At 35.1% G+C, this 20,712-nt stretch overlaps 1 protein-coding gene and 1 pseudogene across 2 annotated transcripts in view; both read right to left on the bottom strand.

Moving 5' to 3' along the window:
- Positions 1 to 2,104: 2,104 nt before the first annotated feature.
- Positions 2,105 to 2,228, bottom strand: LOC141415307 (small nucleolar RNA SNORA51; annotated as a pseudogene).
- A 2,874-nt stretch (positions 2,229 to 5,102) lies between these two features.
- Ppp1cb (protein phosphatase 1 catalytic subunit beta) overlaps positions 5,103 to 20,712 on the bottom strand; it is a 37,172-nt gene continuing 21,562 nt past the window's right edge. For both annotated transcript variants that reach the window (XM_020154579.2, XM_074049415.1), the window contains exons 4-9: positions 20,308 to 20,538; positions 18,032 to 18,136; positions 16,205 to 16,276; positions 11,937 to 12,088; positions 9,628 to 9,762; positions 5,103 to 6,924 (exon numbers count right to left, since the gene is read on the bottom strand). In XM_020154579.2, the coding sequence (XP_020010168.1) occupies positions 6,820 to 6,924; positions 9,628 to 9,762; positions 11,937 to 12,088; positions 16,205 to 16,276; positions 18,032 to 18,136; positions 20,308 to 20,538 (800 nt within the window). In that variant the 3' untranslated portion in view covers positions 5,103 to 6,819. The remainder of the gene's footprint in view (positions 6,925 to 9,627; positions 9,763 to 11,936; positions 12,089 to 16,204; positions 16,277 to 18,031; positions 18,137 to 20,307; positions 20,539 to 20,712) is intronic.

Raw genomic sequence — 20,712 nt, 5'->3', positions numbered from 1 at the left:
TTTCTTGCATGCAGATAACCAGTTTTCCCAGCACCATTTGTTAAAGAGGCTGTCTTCTGCAATGTATGTTTGGCTCCTTTGCCAAAAATCAGATAGCTGTGCATGTGTGGGTTTATCTCTAGGTCTTCTATTCTGTTCCATCGGTCTTCATGTCTATTTCTGTGCCAACATCAGGCTGTTTTTGTTACTATGGCAAAAGTTTGAAGTCCAGCACTGCAATACCCTCCAATGTTGCTCTTTTTGCTTAGGATTACTTTTGCTTATCAGGGTCTTTTATGTTTTCATATGAATTTTAGGATTGATTTTTCTGTTTCTGTGAGGAAATATACTAGGTTTAAGACATTGCAAAGCTAGTGCAAATTAAACTTGTTACATAAGGGACACCTATGGACTCTTTTTTCCCTGTTACACTGTATTTCTGTCTTTGCAACTTTATCCATTATCAAGTGCTCCAATAAATTTGTATAATCTGTGTTAGTTCCAGATGTTGAGCTGTGATGCCACTGCTTTTGGGGAAATAATCCTGGCCTGTATATCAACTGAATGACTCAGATGAGGCAGCTGTGAAAATCAACACACATTTTCCTTGGTGATTCCAGGCCAGGCTTGATTGAAAGCCTCCAGAAATAGATCTTAGGTTCATCTTTTTCATGTAGTACTTGAAAGGAATGCTGAATTTAGGAACCTAAAGCAGTTGGTTCTCTCTTTACATCCCTTCTTCTCTTCCTTTCCCCTCCCTCACACCCACCCACACACACACATTCTTTCTACCCTCATGCCTACATTCACTTGAAATCTCCCACACTTACAGACACTTAAAACAACTCTGTCACATTTAAGATTTTATTCCCACATTAGCTGGCAAAGACCCCCAAATGAAAGTATCAAAGATTTATGGCCATTTTTTGCAAAACTAAGGTTTAATAAAACACTGGCACAACTTGAATAAGAAAGTAGGTAAACTACAACAAGAAGCTTATAATCTAAATCATCCAATCATAGGAGGTATCAATTTGAAGGAAATAGGCTTTGAATTTTTTCTCTCTTTTTAAAGATAGCATCTATGTAGTGCAGGGCTGGCCTCAGACTCACTACTCTCTGTCTCAGACTCCCAAGTACTAAGATTATAGATAGGTGTGTGCCACCATGCCTGGAAAGCTTTGACCTTTAAAATCTCCTAATTAAGGGATTTACTTAGAAACTCTGGAATTCAAACATAAAATTGGATAGGTAAAACCCAATTTTAGCAGATTAAAACTGCTACAGTAAGTTGCATTTTTGTTAAAGACACATTACAAAGAATAAAAAAAAGGCAATAAAACTCTAGGAGCATACTTACAAGGAATAAAACTCTAGGAGCATACTTACAAGGAACCAGCTTACTGTCTATTTTCTGTTCATTTTTCAAAGTATGCTGTTACTTGAAAATTCTCACCACCTTTTAACTCTAGTTAGAAATTACAAAACACTAAGATCTATGAACAGAACAGGCCAATCTACTTCTGACTAGGAGTTTCTTCTTAGGTGCAGCTTTGATTCAGGGATGACTCATAAGGAAAGAGAGGTGGAGGGCTAGGTGAATAACAAATTCAGCCTTACCATTTTTTCTCTCTAAACATATTTTTAACATAAAGAGGTAAAAAAGAAAAACTGTTCTTTTGTTTCAAAGTTATGGGTGCTATGGAGACAAGGGAATTTACCTCGACTTATAAACTGAGACTTATTTCAGTTTCTTGGCTCAAGAGAATCACTTAAGAAAAATGTTTTGGGTGATACTGGGCTTTTGAACTCAGGGCCTTGCACTTGTTAGGCAGGTGTTCTACCACTTGAGCACGCTCCCAGCCCTCTTTTGTTATTTTTCAGATAGGATCTTGTGTTTTTGCCCAGGGTTCGTGTCAGACAGCAATCTTCTTACCTACAGTCTCCTGCATAGCTGGGGTCACAGATGCATTCTACCACATTGGGCTTATTGAGATGGGGTCTCACCAACTTTATGCCCGGGCTGACCTCTGAGATCTTCCCCATCTCCACCTCCCAAGTAGCTGGGAGTACAGGCATGTACCACCATATCCAACCACTTTTAAATTCCTTCTTTTTTCCCCCCATCCGCCTCCCAATTCCCAATACAAACCAGTCACAGGAGGTGGGCTATGTATATGGGGTACATCTATTTTTGCCTCCTCTTTCTCTACAGTCAGTGTAAGAACAAAGCCTGTGGTAAACCACACTTTTAAATTCTCAAAAGACACATCACAAGATGTTTCTGGCTTTGCCTTGGATAAGTATTTTTGAAAGATATGTTTCCCCTGAACACATTCATACTTCAAATAAATCTATTTTTCTTAATTTAGATGAGTTTAGTTAAGCAAAAAAAGAACTCATGAATTGGGCAGTAAAGGAGCTCCACCCACGAACACAGGTAGACAATATTTACAGAGAAAAAGGAAAGGACATAAACAACCTGATGGCTATGGACATGTTCTCAGCCTGTGACTGAGCCTGAGAATCTCAGCTCAGCTGCTGTGATTGGCTGAGGCTTTGCTACTGTTTATAAGCTCACATGTTCCTTGACTTCTGCTGGACTATGTCCTGATATATCCATCACAAATTGGAAATGCATTTAATACATCTAACCTGTTGAGCATCAGAGCCTAGCAATCAGTATATGGTAGAATTACCAGTCATTTACCTATGTGCTTGTGTGGCTCAGTGGGAGCTGTGGCTCGCTGTCTTTGCCCAACATTGTGAGTGTACTAAACACACATCACTAGTCCAGAAAAAGATCTAAATTCAAAATATGAGCCTGGTGCTGGTGGCTCACACCTGTAACCCTAGCTACTTGGGAGGCTGAGATAGGAAGGATCATGATTTGAGGCCAGCCTGGGCAAACAGTTTGTGAGACCCCCATCTCCAAAATAACCAAGCAAAATGGACTAGAGGTGTGGTTCAAGCTGTAAAAGTATGCCTGCTTTACAAGCTTGAAGCTTGTAAACAACAAAAAAAACAAACATGTAGTATAGCATCTACTGTATGCATTTTGTTTTGTACCTCTGTAAATCAAATCATTGTAACTCAGTGACCATCTGAATAAACTCCCAAGTTAGGTTGCATTTTCTTTACAAATTAAGTTATGTTATAGAGCTCACCGTGTACAGAGGAAGCCCTAGGCCAAGTTTAACAATTCTCCCTTGATCAAAGTCTTTCAATTTTGGGCAATCAAAACCTTGGCCACTGACACTATTCTCTGTTATGACCATGGATGGATCTGTTTGGTCTCAGTATGGAATTTATAAGTATCAAGTTACCTGGGTGACACATTAGGCTTTCTTCATGTTTTTGGCATTCCAGTCATAAGGACACAAAGTTGATGTTCAAAGGATGGCCACAAAGCATGACTCCCATGTCTATGTTAAGCTTTAAAATTCTTGTTGGCTTTTTCTTCTTTTTTTTTTTGGTGTGGTACTGGAGAATGACTGAACCCAGGGTCTCACTTGTTGCTGGGATTTTTCAATTAAAAAACAAACAAAAAACGTCAGGAACTTTTAAGTGTTCTTTACAATCATTGTAAGGTAGATGCTGTGTAGTTGGCTAGGCTCTGAGTAGCTGAGGACTCAACACTTTGCAAAATTTGTTCTTTGGTAAAATTAAAACAAAGAATGTTAAAAAGTTTCAAATGCAAGGGCTGGGGACTTGGCTCAAGTGGTAAGAATACCACTTGAAACAGTAGACCAAAAAAAATAAATAAATAAAAAAGCAAAAACTGGCCATAGTAACTTTGCTTTCGATCCATGTGATCCACCACATTTTAACATGTGTCTCCACGTTCAATGACTTTAAACACGGTAACATGTGAGTTAGGACTGGAGGTGTGGCTCAAGAGGTAGAGCACTTGCTTTGCAAGTGTGAAGCCCTGAGTTCGAACCCCAGTCCCAGTACAAAAACAGGCCAATGATTTACAGATTATGCCATGGTGGTGTAAATCAATTATTCCTGCAAAAAGGACAAGTGGCTTGAAAGGACTTCTGCAAGAAAGCCAAGCAAACAGATAAAACACAGAAGAGAAGCAGAAGACACAAGTAATGCAAAAACAGGAAAACCTGTGGCTTTCAGGACACAGCTAACAGCTTTAAAAAAAAATTGAGTTAAATTGTTAAACTGAAGAAGTCAAGAGGTAAAAACAGTGTAAGATAAGTGACACTGGAATTGCAGGATAGTTTTCTAAGAAATAAGGTTTTATTTATTTCAAGTAGCAATGATGCCAAATAAATATATGTAATGAACACATTGTTAAAATGTTTCTGAGAGTGCTTGAATTACTTTCAATATGGTAAATTTCCATCCTTTAAATTTAATCACCAATATTAAGTTGCTTAGTGACTTTTTCATAGTCTCAATTTGGATGAATTTTTACAAAAACTCAGTTCATAGGATTCAGGTTAATGTGGATCAACTAATATTGAGATCAGTAAGATTTCCCTTTCCCTGCCTAAGAATTATTTTCTAGACCTACTTTAATATGACTACTAAAAGAATATATCTAGGCCAGATGTGGTGGCTCATGCTTGTAATCCCAGCTGTTCAGGGGTGGAGATTAGGAGGACCACAGTTTGAGGTCAGCCCAGGCTAATAGATAAAAAGTTAGTGAGGCCCCATATCAACAAATAAGCTGGGTGTGGTGGTGTACATCTATAACCCCAGCTACCTAGGAGGCATAAGATCACTGTCCAAGGCCAATTTGAGCAAAAGCTTGAGATGCTATCTAATAAAGTAAAGCAAAAAGGGCTGGAGGCATGGCTCAAGTGAGAGTGTTGGCTTAGCAAGTGTGTGGCCCCAACTTTGAAAACCCAGTAATGACAAAACATATCCCCAAATTAAAAACAAAACAAAAGTCTAAAATTCAAATAGAAATTGTTAAAATTTATGTTCTAATAAAGTTACTAAAATTAAGCTACTTAAAAGCACATGACCTAATCTAATATATATGCAGTTTGTGAACACCTTCAGAAAAAAACAATATATGCCAAAATGTGTGTTTAAACGTCGCATTGCAAAAAAGAAAAAAAAAAAAAAAGAAAGAATAAAATAATCAGTCAGGCTTCATATCAATTAGACAACTTTTACTAAATGAGAAAACTACATTTAAAATGTGCTTTAAAACAAAATGGAATAAGAAAAAAAGACATATGCATTTTAAAGAACTTTTGCACTGTGCTGAAAATCAAGTATTTCTTGCAGTAATACAATGCGCCAATCCATAATGTTAACAGAATTCTCAGTTTAACATTTTCAAAGACAATATTAAGGTCAAGAAGTTCACACCTATGGTAGCACATATAGAAGGGCATTATAAATATTATGTCCATCCCTATGAAGCTTACAAATTTGACAATGCTCAATAAAAGATTTTAGAATCACATCCAACAGTGTCACATCCAAAGAATCACAATCTGTGTCCTGTAAAGTCTCCTTCTAAAATCTTTGTTGACTTTCCTACTCCTTGCCATTTGTTAATGCTAACCCTTAAGAGAAAAAAAGAGAACAGGAAAAGAAATGCTGCAATAAACTCTTGATCATGTACAGAAATTATTGCTACTATGGTTCACTACAAAGCATATCTATACAATATCATGACCTTTGACTATGAAAAATCAGAATAAAAATCTTTAGTGACACAGCCTTACAATCATATACAACATTCATGTGGCAATATTAAGACAGTGAAGCACCCAAAACCCATAGTTGACAAAATGTCCCACTGACTAGCATTCATTTAAATAATCCTTTGTATAGTGGGTGGAAAAAGGAGATAGTGTCAGCTTTCCAAGGCTTGTCAAAAGATTCTCATGTTCTGTGGATCTAAAAACAAACAAACAACAACAGAAACCCCAAAAAACAAAACCAATGCAGGTGAGGGTGTGAGGGTGTTACCAGAAAGTTAAGCATGCCAAAAGGTGTTTCGTGCGAATTAAAACCTAAAGCCAAGGTACCACATAATCACATTACCAACTAGCTGGGCAATACTATCTGAGCGTTATCTTAAAAGTTAAATGAAATGCTACTGCACGATAGAGCATCAATAAGTTAAAAATGAGAGTGCACAAATCCAAATTAGTGGCAATTTTTGTAAAAAGCAAAATATTCACTATCAGCTGTAAAGTTTGCCCAGTCAAACTGTTTGGTTAAAATCACTGGATTGGACAGTTAGTATATTTAAAAAAACTATCAATTTCTAAAATTCCTTTTTACTGTAATGAGGCATAAGTTTTCTTAGTAAGATCAAATAGGTATGTAAATAGATAAGCAAAGGAAAATAATAGTTGGTAAATGTCTTTAAAACTCTTCCCATATTTCACTTTTTAAAATGTTTAGGGAAAAAAACTTAAAAATAGTCGTCATTATTCTAGCAAAAACAAACAAAACAAAACAAAACAAGCCCAAAATAATTAAACAACCAAGCAACACTAAAACCACATTACACAAGATGGATCATCATGCTTTCATCTGGTTTAACTATCACACATCTAGTTTAACTGGGATGCTTTTCAACTTTAAAAATTGTGATACGTGAAGATGTAACTTTAATGGACTATTTTGAATTTGGATTGAACTTTGTTGAATATTATAACAGTATGCTTATTACAATACAGTGTAGCACATCTTTCTATTAGAAAAAAATTTAAGATCCTTTACCCGTCTCCTTAAGTTAAAGGTGTGACATCATAAAGGGTGTCAAATGGCTGGATGGTTTTACAGTGCACACTTATATATTATGAAGTATGTCCTTACAAATCTGATGGTTTCTTTATAGAATTCCTTTCTTCACCTTTTCTTCGGTGGATTAGCTGTTCGAGGTGGAGTGACAGGACGTCCAGAATTCAGTCCACCATACTGGTACTTAGCTTTCTTTTCAGATGGTTTCAATATCTTAAAGTAAGTTATTAACAAATAATATTATTCTTTCAATAAATGGCATAAGTTGTAAATGTTCAATAAATATGCAGAAAAACAACAAAGTTCCACAAACATTTCTCACACTTAAAGAACGTGCAAGGTTTGGAGGTAATAGTGTTTAGTATGCACAAGGACCTATGTTCAATTTCTAACCACATGTGTATACACACACACAAAAGGTGCAAATACCTGAATATTTATTACTGAATATCCCATTAATATTTTAAGAACAAAAGCTTCAGTACACTAACCCTATCAATGCTTAAATTTAATTTTTTTCTCCAATAGGTACATCTCTGTGTTGAGGAAAATAACATCAGTTTTAGAGTCAGAAGTCCTGGCTTCTCATAATTCTGATACTTACTTATTAGCTGGCTAATTAATCTTCAAGTCACAAGCTCTTCAGACTTTAGTTACCATGTATAAATGGATCTCAATATTAAAAACAGCTTTATTTCCCATACCATAAAGTTTACCCACTGAAAATGTACAAGTTTTTAGTATACATATTTATATACTACTACCACAGTCTAACTTAACATTTTTGCCATCTCTGAAAGAAACTCTGTTTCTATTAGCAGTCATTCTACATTCCTGCTCTCTTATCTCCCAACTATAAGCAATCGCTAATCTACTTTATGTCTCTATAGACTTGCCTATACTGGACATTTCATATAACTGGCATCATATTAATGTGTTCTCTTGTGTGAATGGCTTATTCCATTGTTTTCAAAGTGTCCCCAGATTATAGCATGTATCAGTTCCTTCATGCTTTTTTATTGCTAAATTATATCCCATTGTATGGCTAGGACACATTTTGTTTACCCATTCTTCTGATGGGCTTTGAGGTTATTTCCATCTTTTAGCTATTATAAACAATGCTGTACAAGACTTTGTGTGGACCTATGTTTTCATTTCTTTTAGGTATATATATCTAGCAGTGAAACTGCTGAGTTATATGTTTAACCTTTTGATGAACTGCTCAACTGTTTTTCAAAGCAAGTGTACCAGTTTACTTTCCCATCACCAATGTATGAAGCTTTGAATTACTAAAAATCCTTGTAAACATTTGTTTCTGTCTTTTTAAAATTATACTCATTCTAGTGGAGATAGAGCTTTCACCTACATTATATATAGAAACATCATAATTTTACAAGAAAAATGCATAGAAAAGATTTATAAAGTATTTTCTTAAAACTAATCAGAGCATTATAGTGCCTCAGTAAAAGGAATTTATTATTCCAACTCCACTGTGACAAATGTTAAAAGAATAAGACCTGGTTAGCATCCTTAAAATGTAAATAAGGCATCAACTTTTATACAAATTGTGATGTATATGGTTTAATACAACAAAGAGGAAAAGCAATGATGAAGTCTCACTACACTGAAAAAGAGAAATAAAAGTTAGCCCAACGAATCAGTGGGTTTTGCATTCAAGAATTCAACCCACTGTGGACTGAAAATATTCAGGGAGGAACATGTGCTTACACTAAACACATATGGACTTTTGGTCATTATTCTCTAAGTAATATAGCATAACACCTATTTATACAGTATATACATTGTACTAGGCATTATAAGCAATTTAAAGGTGATTTAAAATGTACAGGAGGATGTGCATAGGTTATATGTAAAGATATTATTTTATATTAAGGACTTGAGTATCCTTGGATTTTGGAATTGGTGGACAACCCTAAAACCAATGCCCCAGGGACAACAAGGGATGACTGCATAGTGTGTGCATGTGAAGGATATAAAAACAAACTACTGAAGCTGCTTCAGTCACTGAAAAAGAATGATTTATAAAAGCAGCACATCAAAGCTAGAGCTTCTCCCTTCTTAAAATGTAAATGTTTCCATGTTTTTGTTCTGAGACAGAGTCTTGCAATGTAGCCCGGGCTGACCGAGAACTTCATATGAAGCCCAAGCTGGCCTCAAACCTGCAATCCTCCTGCCCGAGACTCCTGAGTCCTGGGATTACAGGTATGGGCCACCATACTTGGCTTTGATTCTATGTTATAAATGGGTACTTTCAGATAATGTGGAAAAGCCAGAAGCCACCTCACACCTGTAATCCTAGCTTCTCAGGAGGCAGAAATCAGGAGGATCGCAGTTCAAAGCCAGACAGGGCAAATAGTTTGTGAGACCCTATCTCGAAAAACCCATCACAAACAATGGCTGGTGTAGTGCCTCAAGGAGTAATAAGGCCCTGAGTTAAGACCCAGTACTGCGTGCACCCTACTCCCTGCAAAAAAAATGTGGAAAGCTTTTCATTTTATTTTTATCTGAATTTGTAATTCTCTTTCTCCCCAATGTCTACCCCACCCATTCATCTGGCAAAAGAAAATAAACCCCTAAATTATCCATTGTACTCACCACGCATTACATTGCATTTCATGCTTTTAGTAGGTAAGACACTATCCAACAAGTCACAGAGAAATTTAACAATTTAAACATTTGAATCAGGAAGGACGGATGTAATTTAGGTTCCTTAAAACCCCCCTATTTTGTATGTACCAAAAAAGACTGAAAACTTTATAACTGAAAGCAGAAATCTTTAATCAATCTGTGTGGTATTCACTTCTTTACTAAACCAATTTTCTCAAGAAAAGACCAGAAATCTAAAATAGTTTAAAATTAATTTCCAGACGTTAGGAATTTACATTTATATCATACCTGAAATGAACACATCAAAGTTTCATCCACACTCATCATTCCACCAGCATTGTCAAACTCGCCACAGTAATTTGGGGCTGAAAATAGCGTTACCAATTGTCGTTTAGCAAAAAATTCATAACCATCTTCCACAACCTATCAAAGGAAATAACAGAAGACAAGACACTTATTAATAGGCAATTTTTAATCATCTATGCTAATGAAAATTAATGTAACAAAGACTTAAAAAAATCTGTTTTGGGAATTCTGATTTTTATTTTTAAACTTTACTTAGAATATTAAAATTGTTATGCCTTCTCCACAATGGCAGGGATTTAGTTTAAATGGAATAGTAAACTTCATTATTACTAAAATATTAGCTTAAAAACCATATAATTTCCAAGACTCCCCATGAGACAAAAACAAAACATACTAACAGGTATAATGACCCCAGGGAACTGGTATACCAAGTACTTCTCTGATAACAACACTGTAACTCTGCTATAGGATTAATTAAAGGAGCAGCAACAAGACAGTGAAAGACAGACTGCAAACAACTTTTCCTTGATTCAATTTTAAACATTCTATTAGTATTCTATTGAAACACTGAAAATACTATTTTTATTACAAAAATCATGCTTCTTAAATCAGCTGCTGACAAATTGAGTTTTTATATGATTAATTATAACTGATTTAATACCATTTCTAAAATTTGGTGTCAATTCCTAAGAGATTTAAGAGTTTAAATTTCTCAGCTCTACAAACATGAGGTAGAGAATACTTAACATGTAAGCATTTTAAATTTACTTAGTGTTTTACATTTACTTTTTGAAATCTATTTTAGGTATTCTTTGATAAAAATGTGGCCACCTTATCTATCTCCAGCACAGAGCAGTGTTTGGCACCAAAGATATGTTTGTTTCCCTTTTTTAAAAAAAAAAAAAAAAAAAGGAAACAACTGATGTTTGTGGTGTTTCCCGTTATAAGTCTCAATTTTAAAGACAACATGAATAAAAACAAGCAGAACAGAATTTTAAAGATTTCTGGAAAAGACCATGAACATTAAGGTAGTTCAATAGCTTGATTTAAAAATCACCTAAATTTGAAAAGTGAATGTAGATCTATGGTTGAAAAGCTAATTGTCATTGGGGATTTTATTTTTATTATTATTTCAAAGAACTGGGGATTATCAGTGGAATTATAGCTAGGAAACTCAGCAACTTTGTCCTGATATCTAAGAGAATGCTTATTGATTAAAAGCGAATCAAAAGCCAAAAGCAAAGGATTTGGGAACATAACTTCATTTCAACTGAGTAAGTAGGCAAAAACCATTAGGAAAGAAGCACGTCATATGATATGAAGAGAAGAAAAAAACCAGTCACTTCTGCATACCACTTAGAAACGTGCAGAGGTAGCAGTCATCGAGTATCGTGGGAAAAGGGAAGCACTGTAGAACAACATGTATCCCATTCAATAAGGGAATCTTAAATATTTTTACACATTTCAAAGACTTAGTAGTCTCAAAAGCGGCTAAGAAAACCAGCTACAGCGGCACTTGATTGTTAATCCCAGCACTTGGAAGCAGAGGCAGGATTCTGAGTTCAAGGCTGACCTGGGCTACATGGCAAAACCTTACTCAGAAAAACAAAAAATGAGGGTTAGGAGAATGGCTCAAGTGGTAGAGCACCTGCCTATTAAGTATGAGACCCTGAGTTCAAACCCCAGTGCAGCAGGAAAAAAAAAGTTATCAGACTTGAGACCTGACCAATTAAAAACAAAGCAAAAACATGAAACCAAAATTGGCCAAGAAAGATTTTTAGAAATGCCTTGCAATCAATGTATTTTATACCAGCTATATTTAAAAGAATCATGAAAGCTTTATGTATATTAAAGAAATGAGTATGCATTTCTGGAAAACAAGCACATTCATTTTACATAACAATAATGATTTTATTATAGCTAATATAGTTAACAATGACACCCTGGTATCTATTACCCAGCCTATAATCAACTGTCTCAAAATGCAATTTTTTCTTACCAAAAAACAATATCCACACAATTATGGATTACACTGTTTTCTATAAGAAATATATAAAGACCATATAAAAAGTTTAGACATATTAAAAACTCAAGCAAAGCACTGAAATTTTTGTTAGGGTTGACTTCACAGTACTACAAAAACATACTCTTTTGAAAAACTTCACATAAGAGTGAGAAGAGGTTAACAAATCATTGACATGTACCAGTCATGCTACATTTTAGTTATAAAATGAGAGGGACTGTGTGACATTAACAAATAATAAAATTTCTAAGAGGCTTCTATTTCCTACCTGATGAGCTCGACAAATCAAGTCTAAATCATGACGATTCAGAAATTTACTGACTACATCAGCTCCAAAAGTGAAAGAAACACCACGATCATTTTCTCCCCAGCCTTGCACATCCTTATCTGGGTCAGACCACAGCAAATCACAGAGCAAACCTTTAGAGAAGAGAAATACAACAATGAAAGAAACAAAACAAAACTTATAGATAAATAAAGCATATCCATCACATTTTACTACTACTGCTGTCTTACCCTTTAATAAACAGTGACAATCACTTTTCCCCAAGTACTCCAGTCTATGTTACCCATTCTTTGTTAAAGCAACCATATAAATATAACCTTGCCAGGCCTCTAAAAGGCAGTACTTTCTAACAATTTCCACGCATAGAAAATATGTCTATGGCACACTTTAAGTCCACTGTATGGAAATCTTTTGGGCATAGTTTCCATGTGAATAACTAATTGATTCAGCACTATTTCCTGAATAGTTAGTTCATCCTTTCCTTACAGAGTCAGACTGACTGTGTCTGAACACACTATTTCATTATACTAATTAATTATTTCCTAAGCTGCTAACACACTAGAACTTTAAAAAGTCTTTGCACCTGGTAGGGCTAGTATCTTCACTTGACTTTTTCCTTCAAGATTGTCTGTTACTTTGGATCCTTTGTTCTTACATATACACTTTAGAATCAGCTTCTCTCATTCCACAAAAAACTCAACTGTGACTTCATTGCAATTGCATTTGATCTATAGGTCAATTTGAGGAAATAAACCATTTTATACTGAGACAGAAGACAAAAAAGGTAGAAAAAGAATCCTATCAATTCCTTAACTTTAGTAATGTTTTGAATATAGGAAAAGATGTCTCGGGCTTAAAGGATTTATCTGGGTATCATCATCATATTAACAGCAGTAGAGATTTTAGCAGAGATTTAGACCACCCTGGGAATATAAAGACCAGTAAACAAACTCTAAGAAACCCTAACATTTAATATGCAGGCAAAGGACAGATGATGAGCAAAATATATATTGCAATGGTCAAAACAAAGGGAAAATATTAGTATAGTAAATGTATCCTGAAAGGGGAAAAGAACAGTAGGAGGTGGTGAAGTTTCAAGTGCCATGAATAAGTAGAGTGAGACTAAAAATGTGTCATCAGACCTTTATGAAAGCAACTTTTATTTTTTTAATTATTGTGCTGGGGGTATATTGTGGCATTTACAAAAGTTCTTACAACATATCAAATATATCATACTTGAATTCATTCCCTCCACTGAAAGCAACTTCTTAATGAGGGTATAGAGCAGGTAAAAGTCAAACTGTAATGAAAACAAGATTGGGGGTAGACACTGAGCTGGTGATATTAGATAGTTTTTTAAGAACTATAATGGCTAAAGAAAGATTTTTATAGACTGTCTCAGTTGTAAGAATTTATACACACACACACTTTATAATATAGCTTAGGAAGAAGGGGATATTTTAGTCACAATACAACTAACTTGTTTTGAGAGGAAAATCAACTAGAACACTTTGGTGAATTAGCAGCAATGTACTCATAATTTCTATCACTGCTACTTCCTAAGCTCTCACTAATGATGTTCTAAGAAACCCATCAGCACACACAAAATCCACTGGGATAATCTTAATGCACAGGCCCTTTCAGACTGAAGATGATTTTTAAAGTACACTATCCCCCAGTGCTCTATAACGCTTATACTTTCCAGTCTATTTCCAGAGATAAAGCAGTGAGCAGAAAGCCAAGTCATTAGGAATTTATAATTTCCGTGTGACAAGAAAACTGTATAAAACTAGAAGGTAGTTGTGCTTAAGATTTAGGAAATATGACAATTTGTATTAACAAAAAGGCAAACAATGGTAGCAACAATCTAAAATTCTTCAAATTTAGATTTGGGGGTGTGGCTCAAGTGTTAGAGTGCCTGCCTAGCAAGTTCAAGACCCTGAGTTCAAACCTGTCCTCATACTCATCTGTTGTTGTCCATCCTATCCCATCCATACACCACCCCCACCAAAGTCTTCCAACTTACTGGAGTCAAGAATTTCAATGTTTAGTAAGCAATCATCACAATCACTTAGGCTGCTGTTTCAAAAAATGTGTTAATTTATTAAATTTCTGAAGGTTGTACATAACATCAAAGATCAAAATAACACCTTTTCAACAGCTGAAAAATTGTCCATTAAAATATGCTGAAAATAGAAACCTAATGTTACCTTGGAACTAATTTACATCTGAACAATATGAAGAATGGCTAGAAATACATATTTACATTGTACCTTACTGAAAACTGGCATTTAAACTACCCTTAAACACTAATTTAGGGAGAAATGACCCAAGCCTTGTATGCACATATAAATAAGAAAAAAAACAAAAAACAAAAAACACTAATTTATTAGGGTTAGTCAAGCATATTTAATAATTATTATCAAAATATTTAGTAAAAACTCATGTTTTCCCTTCTACAATCCACAAAAATAAGGTGTTACTTATATACATTATGAAGAAAATTTTACAACATGCACTGTGTGAAGTGGCTGACAGCAGAGGATTACACAATTATTTATAATGGCTGACGTGTAGTCATGAATAGCATATTATCAGGCTTTTAGTACATTGATGGAAATAATCCAATGCCAGTTGGATGCATGTTTGTAACAGTTCAATTAAGAGCAGTAACCATGATTTGCTCAGATACTGTTCCATGAATATTTTCCAATGCTTATTGGTCTTTGAATCTTAAAAATGAGAAATGGACTTAGTGACCATATAGCCCAATACTTATATATTTAAGTTTGCTGATGACAGGGTAGATCTGATTACAACAATATAGTATATAATAAGTCAATTTTGTTAAAAAATTCTTTGGCAAAAACAGGGAAGGCAGTCTTACTGACTCGTGTGTGTGTGTGTGTGTGTGTGTGTGTGTGTGTGTGTGTGTGTGTGTGTGTGTGTGTGTGTGTGTGTGTAGGTATATGTAAGTACATATATAGTTAGTCTTTGTTCCCATTCTGTCCTGTCATAAAGCTCCTAGAAACCTGGCAATTTCCTGAAAGACAAGAGTCTTTTGTTATTTGTAACACGCCCCCCCCCCCAGTCATATCTGACTCTGGTATTGAGATGATTTATGGTAGGGTCTATAGAAAGCTACAGGATAGGTGCTAGTTACCAAAAAGATCAAACATATTTAAGTACAGGGTTGCAATTGCCAGCCCTATCCTTCCTTTCCCACTTCAGTACTATAAATAAACTTCTATAAAAATGACTCTTGATCAAATGGGATTTGAGGACCTTCCACACTGGTGAACACATTGATGTTTTAGAAAGGAATCAAGCCTGTGCACAGATGTTATAGAAACTCCAGGATAGCCACCCCTAATAACTTCCCCTGTAAATCTCTTCTTTTTGGCTGTTCCTGAGTTGTATCCTTTATAATAAACAAGTGAATGTAACTGAAGAGAGGGTGTGGGAACCTCTGTTTATAATTTTTGAGGTACTGGGGATTAAAGCAAGAGCCTCACGCATGCTAGGCAAGCCCTCTACTACTTGGGCCCCATCCCTGGCTCCTAGTGTGGAAACCTCTGAATTTGTAGTTAGCTGAGCCAAAGTGTGGGTCATCTGGGAACCCAATTTGCAGCTGGTGTCTCAAGTGAGGGTAGTCTTGCAGAATGAAACCTTTAGTCTATGGAGTCTGTGTTAACACTGGGAGTTAGAATCGTTGTTGGAGAATTGACTGTGGTTCTAAAAACCACACATATCTGGTGTCAGAAAATGCCACACAGAAAGGTATTAATGTTTAAGAAAAAAAAAAAGGTCTCTAGAGCCTTAAGAGCTCTAAAACTATGAATACAGATGATGCAGAGAATAACAAGAGCCTTCTAATTTAAAAGAAGGCAACTTTATCCTTGGGTAATAAAGGTGATTTTAATTTTAAAACTCTTGACTAACCTGACAGGTTTTTAAAGGACATAACCAGTACCAATATGAACAAGGAAATTAAGACAGACAGAAAGGGGAATCCATAGTGAGATAGTTTTTGTGATAAAATAAAAAAGATAGAACCATATTACAGACTTCTGTATGTACTCGGGGTGATAACTAGCGAGAAGTGAAATATTTTGTACTATGTAGTTAGCTTACTGAGTATAAAAGGTCTATGATTTATTAAACCAATCTTACTTCCACTAAGTATAATTAGATTCAAATATGCCAACATTTTACATAAAACAGTTAATTAAACTTATCTGTATATTCACCTGTATCAGGGACATCAGTTGGTCTCATAATTCTCCGAATCTGTTCCATTGATTGTAGGTCTGGTGATAATCCTATAAATAAAAAAGATGAGACATGGTCCTGATACCTAACAGCACTATAAGGTATGTTGTCTTCTCTATCTTTCCTACAAGGAAATGAAATTCTGTTTTATTTCAAAAGATTTCCCAAAGAGACCCACTATTTTTTTCCAACCATTTCTTGCCCTTCATAGAACACACTCAACTACAACCCTTCCTACCATTTTTGTCACTTTATTTCAACCTAATCTTACACATTTTTACTTCCAAGCTGGCCCCCTAAAAACCTTTTCCCACATTTCACCCTAACAAGCTCATTATTATTATTTTTTTTTGGCAGTACTGGGGTTTGAACTCAGGCCTCATGCTTGCTAGGTAGGTGCTATACTGCTTGAGCCACTCGGCCAGCCCTTTTGCTTTCTTTCTTTCTTTCTTTTTTTTTTTGGCAGTACTAGGGCTTGAACTCAAGTCCTTAGCTTACTAGGCAGGTGCTACCAGTTGAACCACTCTACTAGCATGTTTTTGTGTTGGGTGTTTTCGAGATAAGGGTCTCTCAAACTTTTTGCTCAGGTTGGCCTTGAACTGCAATACTCCTGATCTTTGTCTCCAAAGCATGAGCCATCACGCCTGGCAAGTTCATTATTCAATGAGTGCATCAACGGTTACTCAGAAGGGTAAGCAACAAAAAGCATATGAAAACACTTTGCAAACTTTAAAGTAGTACGTAAGTTACTACTCTCTGGTAGGTAAACCAAGTATTATCACAAGAAGATGCTAAACATTCATATTTTATACTGTCATCTTTCTATTCTCAGCTATACTAATGTGTAAGAATTATAATTCCTTAAATGTTTAACATCTATTGGAAAATACATTTCAATTAATGTAGTGAATTATGTTCTGTCAGCACATACATTTATTTATTAACTCAGGCTAATCAAGCACATCTATCTTTTCAGCATTTTTCACTTCTTTTCATATACTGATATAAAGCAATTATCTTACATTATTTTCATTAAATTCCTTCCCTATCTAATATGGTTATTATTCAATAATCTTCTAGGCTCAGTATTTGAATCTCTATAATCTTTCTCCATCATTCCCCAACATGTAGTGGACATTCTAGTAGGGCCAGTCCTCACACATTCCCTGAATAAGTCCTTACACATTCCATTCTCAAGTCCTTTTTCACTGCTTCAAATCTTATTTATTCTCTAAAACCCATGCCTTCACAAACATTTGCCCCACAATTTTCTCCCTTACCTGCCTTCTCAAATGAATATTTACATATTTAAGTTTCTTTTTCACAAGCCAAAAAATTTTCTTTAGGACTAAAGTAAACATTGCACAAAGCCTAGAACTCTTAAAATATGTGAATATTAAACTCAAATACATTTAGATTCTGATGAAAGGTATTTGATATAGGCAGGAAGATAACGATCCTCTCATTTTTACTTTGGCAGGAGGATCTTTCTATCAAAATCTGAAGTATGGGCTAGGGATGTAGTTCAGTGTAGAGTACCTGACCAGCAGACGAGAGTCCTGGGGTTGGTTCCCCACACCACAAAACAAAATAAACAAAAGAAACTCAAACTGAGAAAGGCAGGCATTTTTGAAAACCTCTAGTTATTCTCTTGATATGAGAAATTCTTTGAAATTTCTAATTTTTTAAAGAGGTTTTAAGCATGCTTAAAAAAGTTCTGTCAATTCAATTTTCACACAAGTACTGTTTGCTTCTCCATAGCTTTTCTGAACAATAAAATTTATAAGACAAATTTATTACTCTACCTCCATGACAACAGAAGATCTTCTCATCCACAATGGCAGCTATAGGCAGACAGTTAAAACAATCAGTGAAGGTCTTCCACAATTTAATATTAAACCTTCGTTTGCCTATAAAAAGAACAAGCACATAAAAAATAAAAAAACCTAAAACTGTTCTCATTAGTTATTTTAAAGCCACAATATTACAGATGGTTTTAATTTTCTATTTTGTGCTTAACTAGTACTTTTTTTTCCTATAGTGAATAACAAGTTACAAGTTTCATGGGGTGGAGATGCAACTCAGTAGTAGAGCATTTGCCCAGTATCTGGGAGGCCCTGGATTTCAGTCCAGCATAGAAAAAAATTAGTTTACTTACTTTTTAAAAACAAGTTTTACACATATGCTTTTAAAAAGGTAATAAACAGGGCTGGGGGCATGGATCAAGTGGTAGAGCACCTGCCTACAAGAAAAAGGCCAAGTTCGAACCAAATTCTAATCTCCTCCCCACCCCGAAAAAAAAGAAAATAAGCAAACATTTAGTACCTACTGTAAAGACTATGAAGACTTCAAAGTTTGTGCTAAGGGTTTTATGAACCATATCGAACAATTTGTCTTTTTAAGATCACTAGAATATAGCACTTTTGAAATAGTCTAATAGCCTATTAATTCATTTTTTCTCTTCAACACATACACTGAATTATCCAGCCCAACAAGCAAGCAGAAGTGAAAGGGGATACCTCTACATACCATCCACCTTAATATTAGTGCATTGAAAGAGTTTAAACTCATTGCTGAGAGAGGAAAATTTCCAAGCTGCTTAACTGGTATTCACCTTTGAGTGAATTATAATTTGGCACTATAGCAAATAGAAGACACAGGCTATAATTTTCCTGTAGCCTACCTTAAAAAACTGCAACAAAGACAACCTCAAGCACATGTTCACCTTTTTAAGAGTTAGTCAACTCTCCTGATTTGGCATTAAGTTCAACTGCTAAGCCAGGGAAGGGATGAAAGACACAAGTACTAATTTCCTGTGCTTTTATGCCATAGCCTGCTTTTTAATGACTAAGTATAACTCAAAGAACTGTTTACAAGCAGCTTTCCCATGCATTATTTCATTTGATGTCATTTCTATCTTCAAGGATATTCAAACTCCTCTTTTATCTTTTAAGAATGTACCTAAATGTCTCTATTCATTATGCAGCTTTAGGAAGATGGTAATAATTTGATATGCTTCAACACACATCCCTCTATGTTTCTGATTTAAGCAATTCAAACCATATACTACATCGCAGAATTAAAAATGCGATATAAAATCAAATACAGACTCATTCTCCTAAGAATATAAGCCCCATAAAAATATACATCATCTGTCTTGATTACTGCTACATTCTTAATGTTTAAAAGTGATTGGCACATGCAACATGTCCTTAAACATGTATCAAATCATTACTTGAATTAAGCAGATGTGAGTTTGACTAGGACTCTAACTTATTTAAGGAAGGAAAAAAGAAAAGATTCTAATGGGGAATTTGGCAGCAAAAATAAATAAATTCAATTAGAAAATAACTGTAATTCATTCTAAGTTGTAATTAACCAAACATGCTCACTCCCATATGAAATTTAACAAAACCAAAGGACCAAGTTCAAATGTAGTAGGGTAATTTAGTAATAACACTTGGAAACACTACTACACAACAGCATTTCCTAACAAAAAAGAGTAAAATAAAAGAAGAATGCCCCAGAGTATTCAGCAATTTGTCTCTCTAGCTTTGCAAGCATAGATTAAAATTGTAATAATAAACTTTGCTTTTTAATGGTTTCACAGACTTGGAGGCTAAGGCAGCAGAATTGTGAGTTTGAGGCCAGCCTGGGCTACATGAGATCCTGTCCCAAAAAACAAAAACAAAGAAGTTTCATAAAATTTCTCAATAGTTCTTGTGACACAGGGCTAATAAGAGCTTCTATCCTAAGAGTGCTAAGAGCTAAAAACTTACTGGACATCAGAAAACCAGAAAGTATTGTCTATTGTGACTTTGTTTCACTTGGGTATCTTACTAGGTAAACTAATTAAAAGAGGACCTTTTCAGCTGACTAAGCTGCAGTCAATCTGAAACAACATAACCAAGGAGATCCCAAGAAATCAATTTAACATGTTCCCCAGTTTCAGGTTCCTCTTTCTGGGCATCTGCTTGAAGATATTTTTCTTAAACTATGAATTGAAGGAACTCTTCTGAATTGGAAAAGTATTAGGAAACATTTCTATTAATTACTTTTCTAAGTTTCTAATTTCACTTACATTCATCATAGAATCCATAAATGCGATTGATGCTAGCACACTCATGGTTTCCTCTTAAGAGAAAGAAGTTCTCTGGATATTTGATTTTATAAGCCAATAGTAAACAAATGGTTTCCAAAGACTGCTTTCCTCTGTCCACATAGTCTCCTAAGAAAAGATAGTTGGCTTCTGGTGGAAATCCGCCATATTCAAATAATCTCAGTAAATCTGTATACTGTCCATGAATATCTCCTAAAAATAGAAAAAGTCAGTTTAGATAAATTGGTTACTGTTTAAGCAGCTTCTATGAAATGGTTCCCAATGCTCACAACCTTAAAGTATAAGCTGTACCTACAGACTTGCTTCTAATAAATAGGGTACAATAAAAGTAAGATGGCTTCTCACTTCCAAGATTAGGTTATTAAC

This window comes from Castor canadensis, chromosome 12 (genome assembly GCF_047511655.1).
Source record: "Castor canadensis chromosome 12, mCasCan1.hap1v2, whole genome shotgun sequence".
NCBI lineage: Eukaryota > Metazoa > Chordata > Mammalia > Rodentia > Castoridae > Castor > Castor canadensis.
The sequence above is the reverse complement of the archived record's forward strand: the minus strand, read 5'-3'. Positions and strand labels throughout refer to the sequence as shown.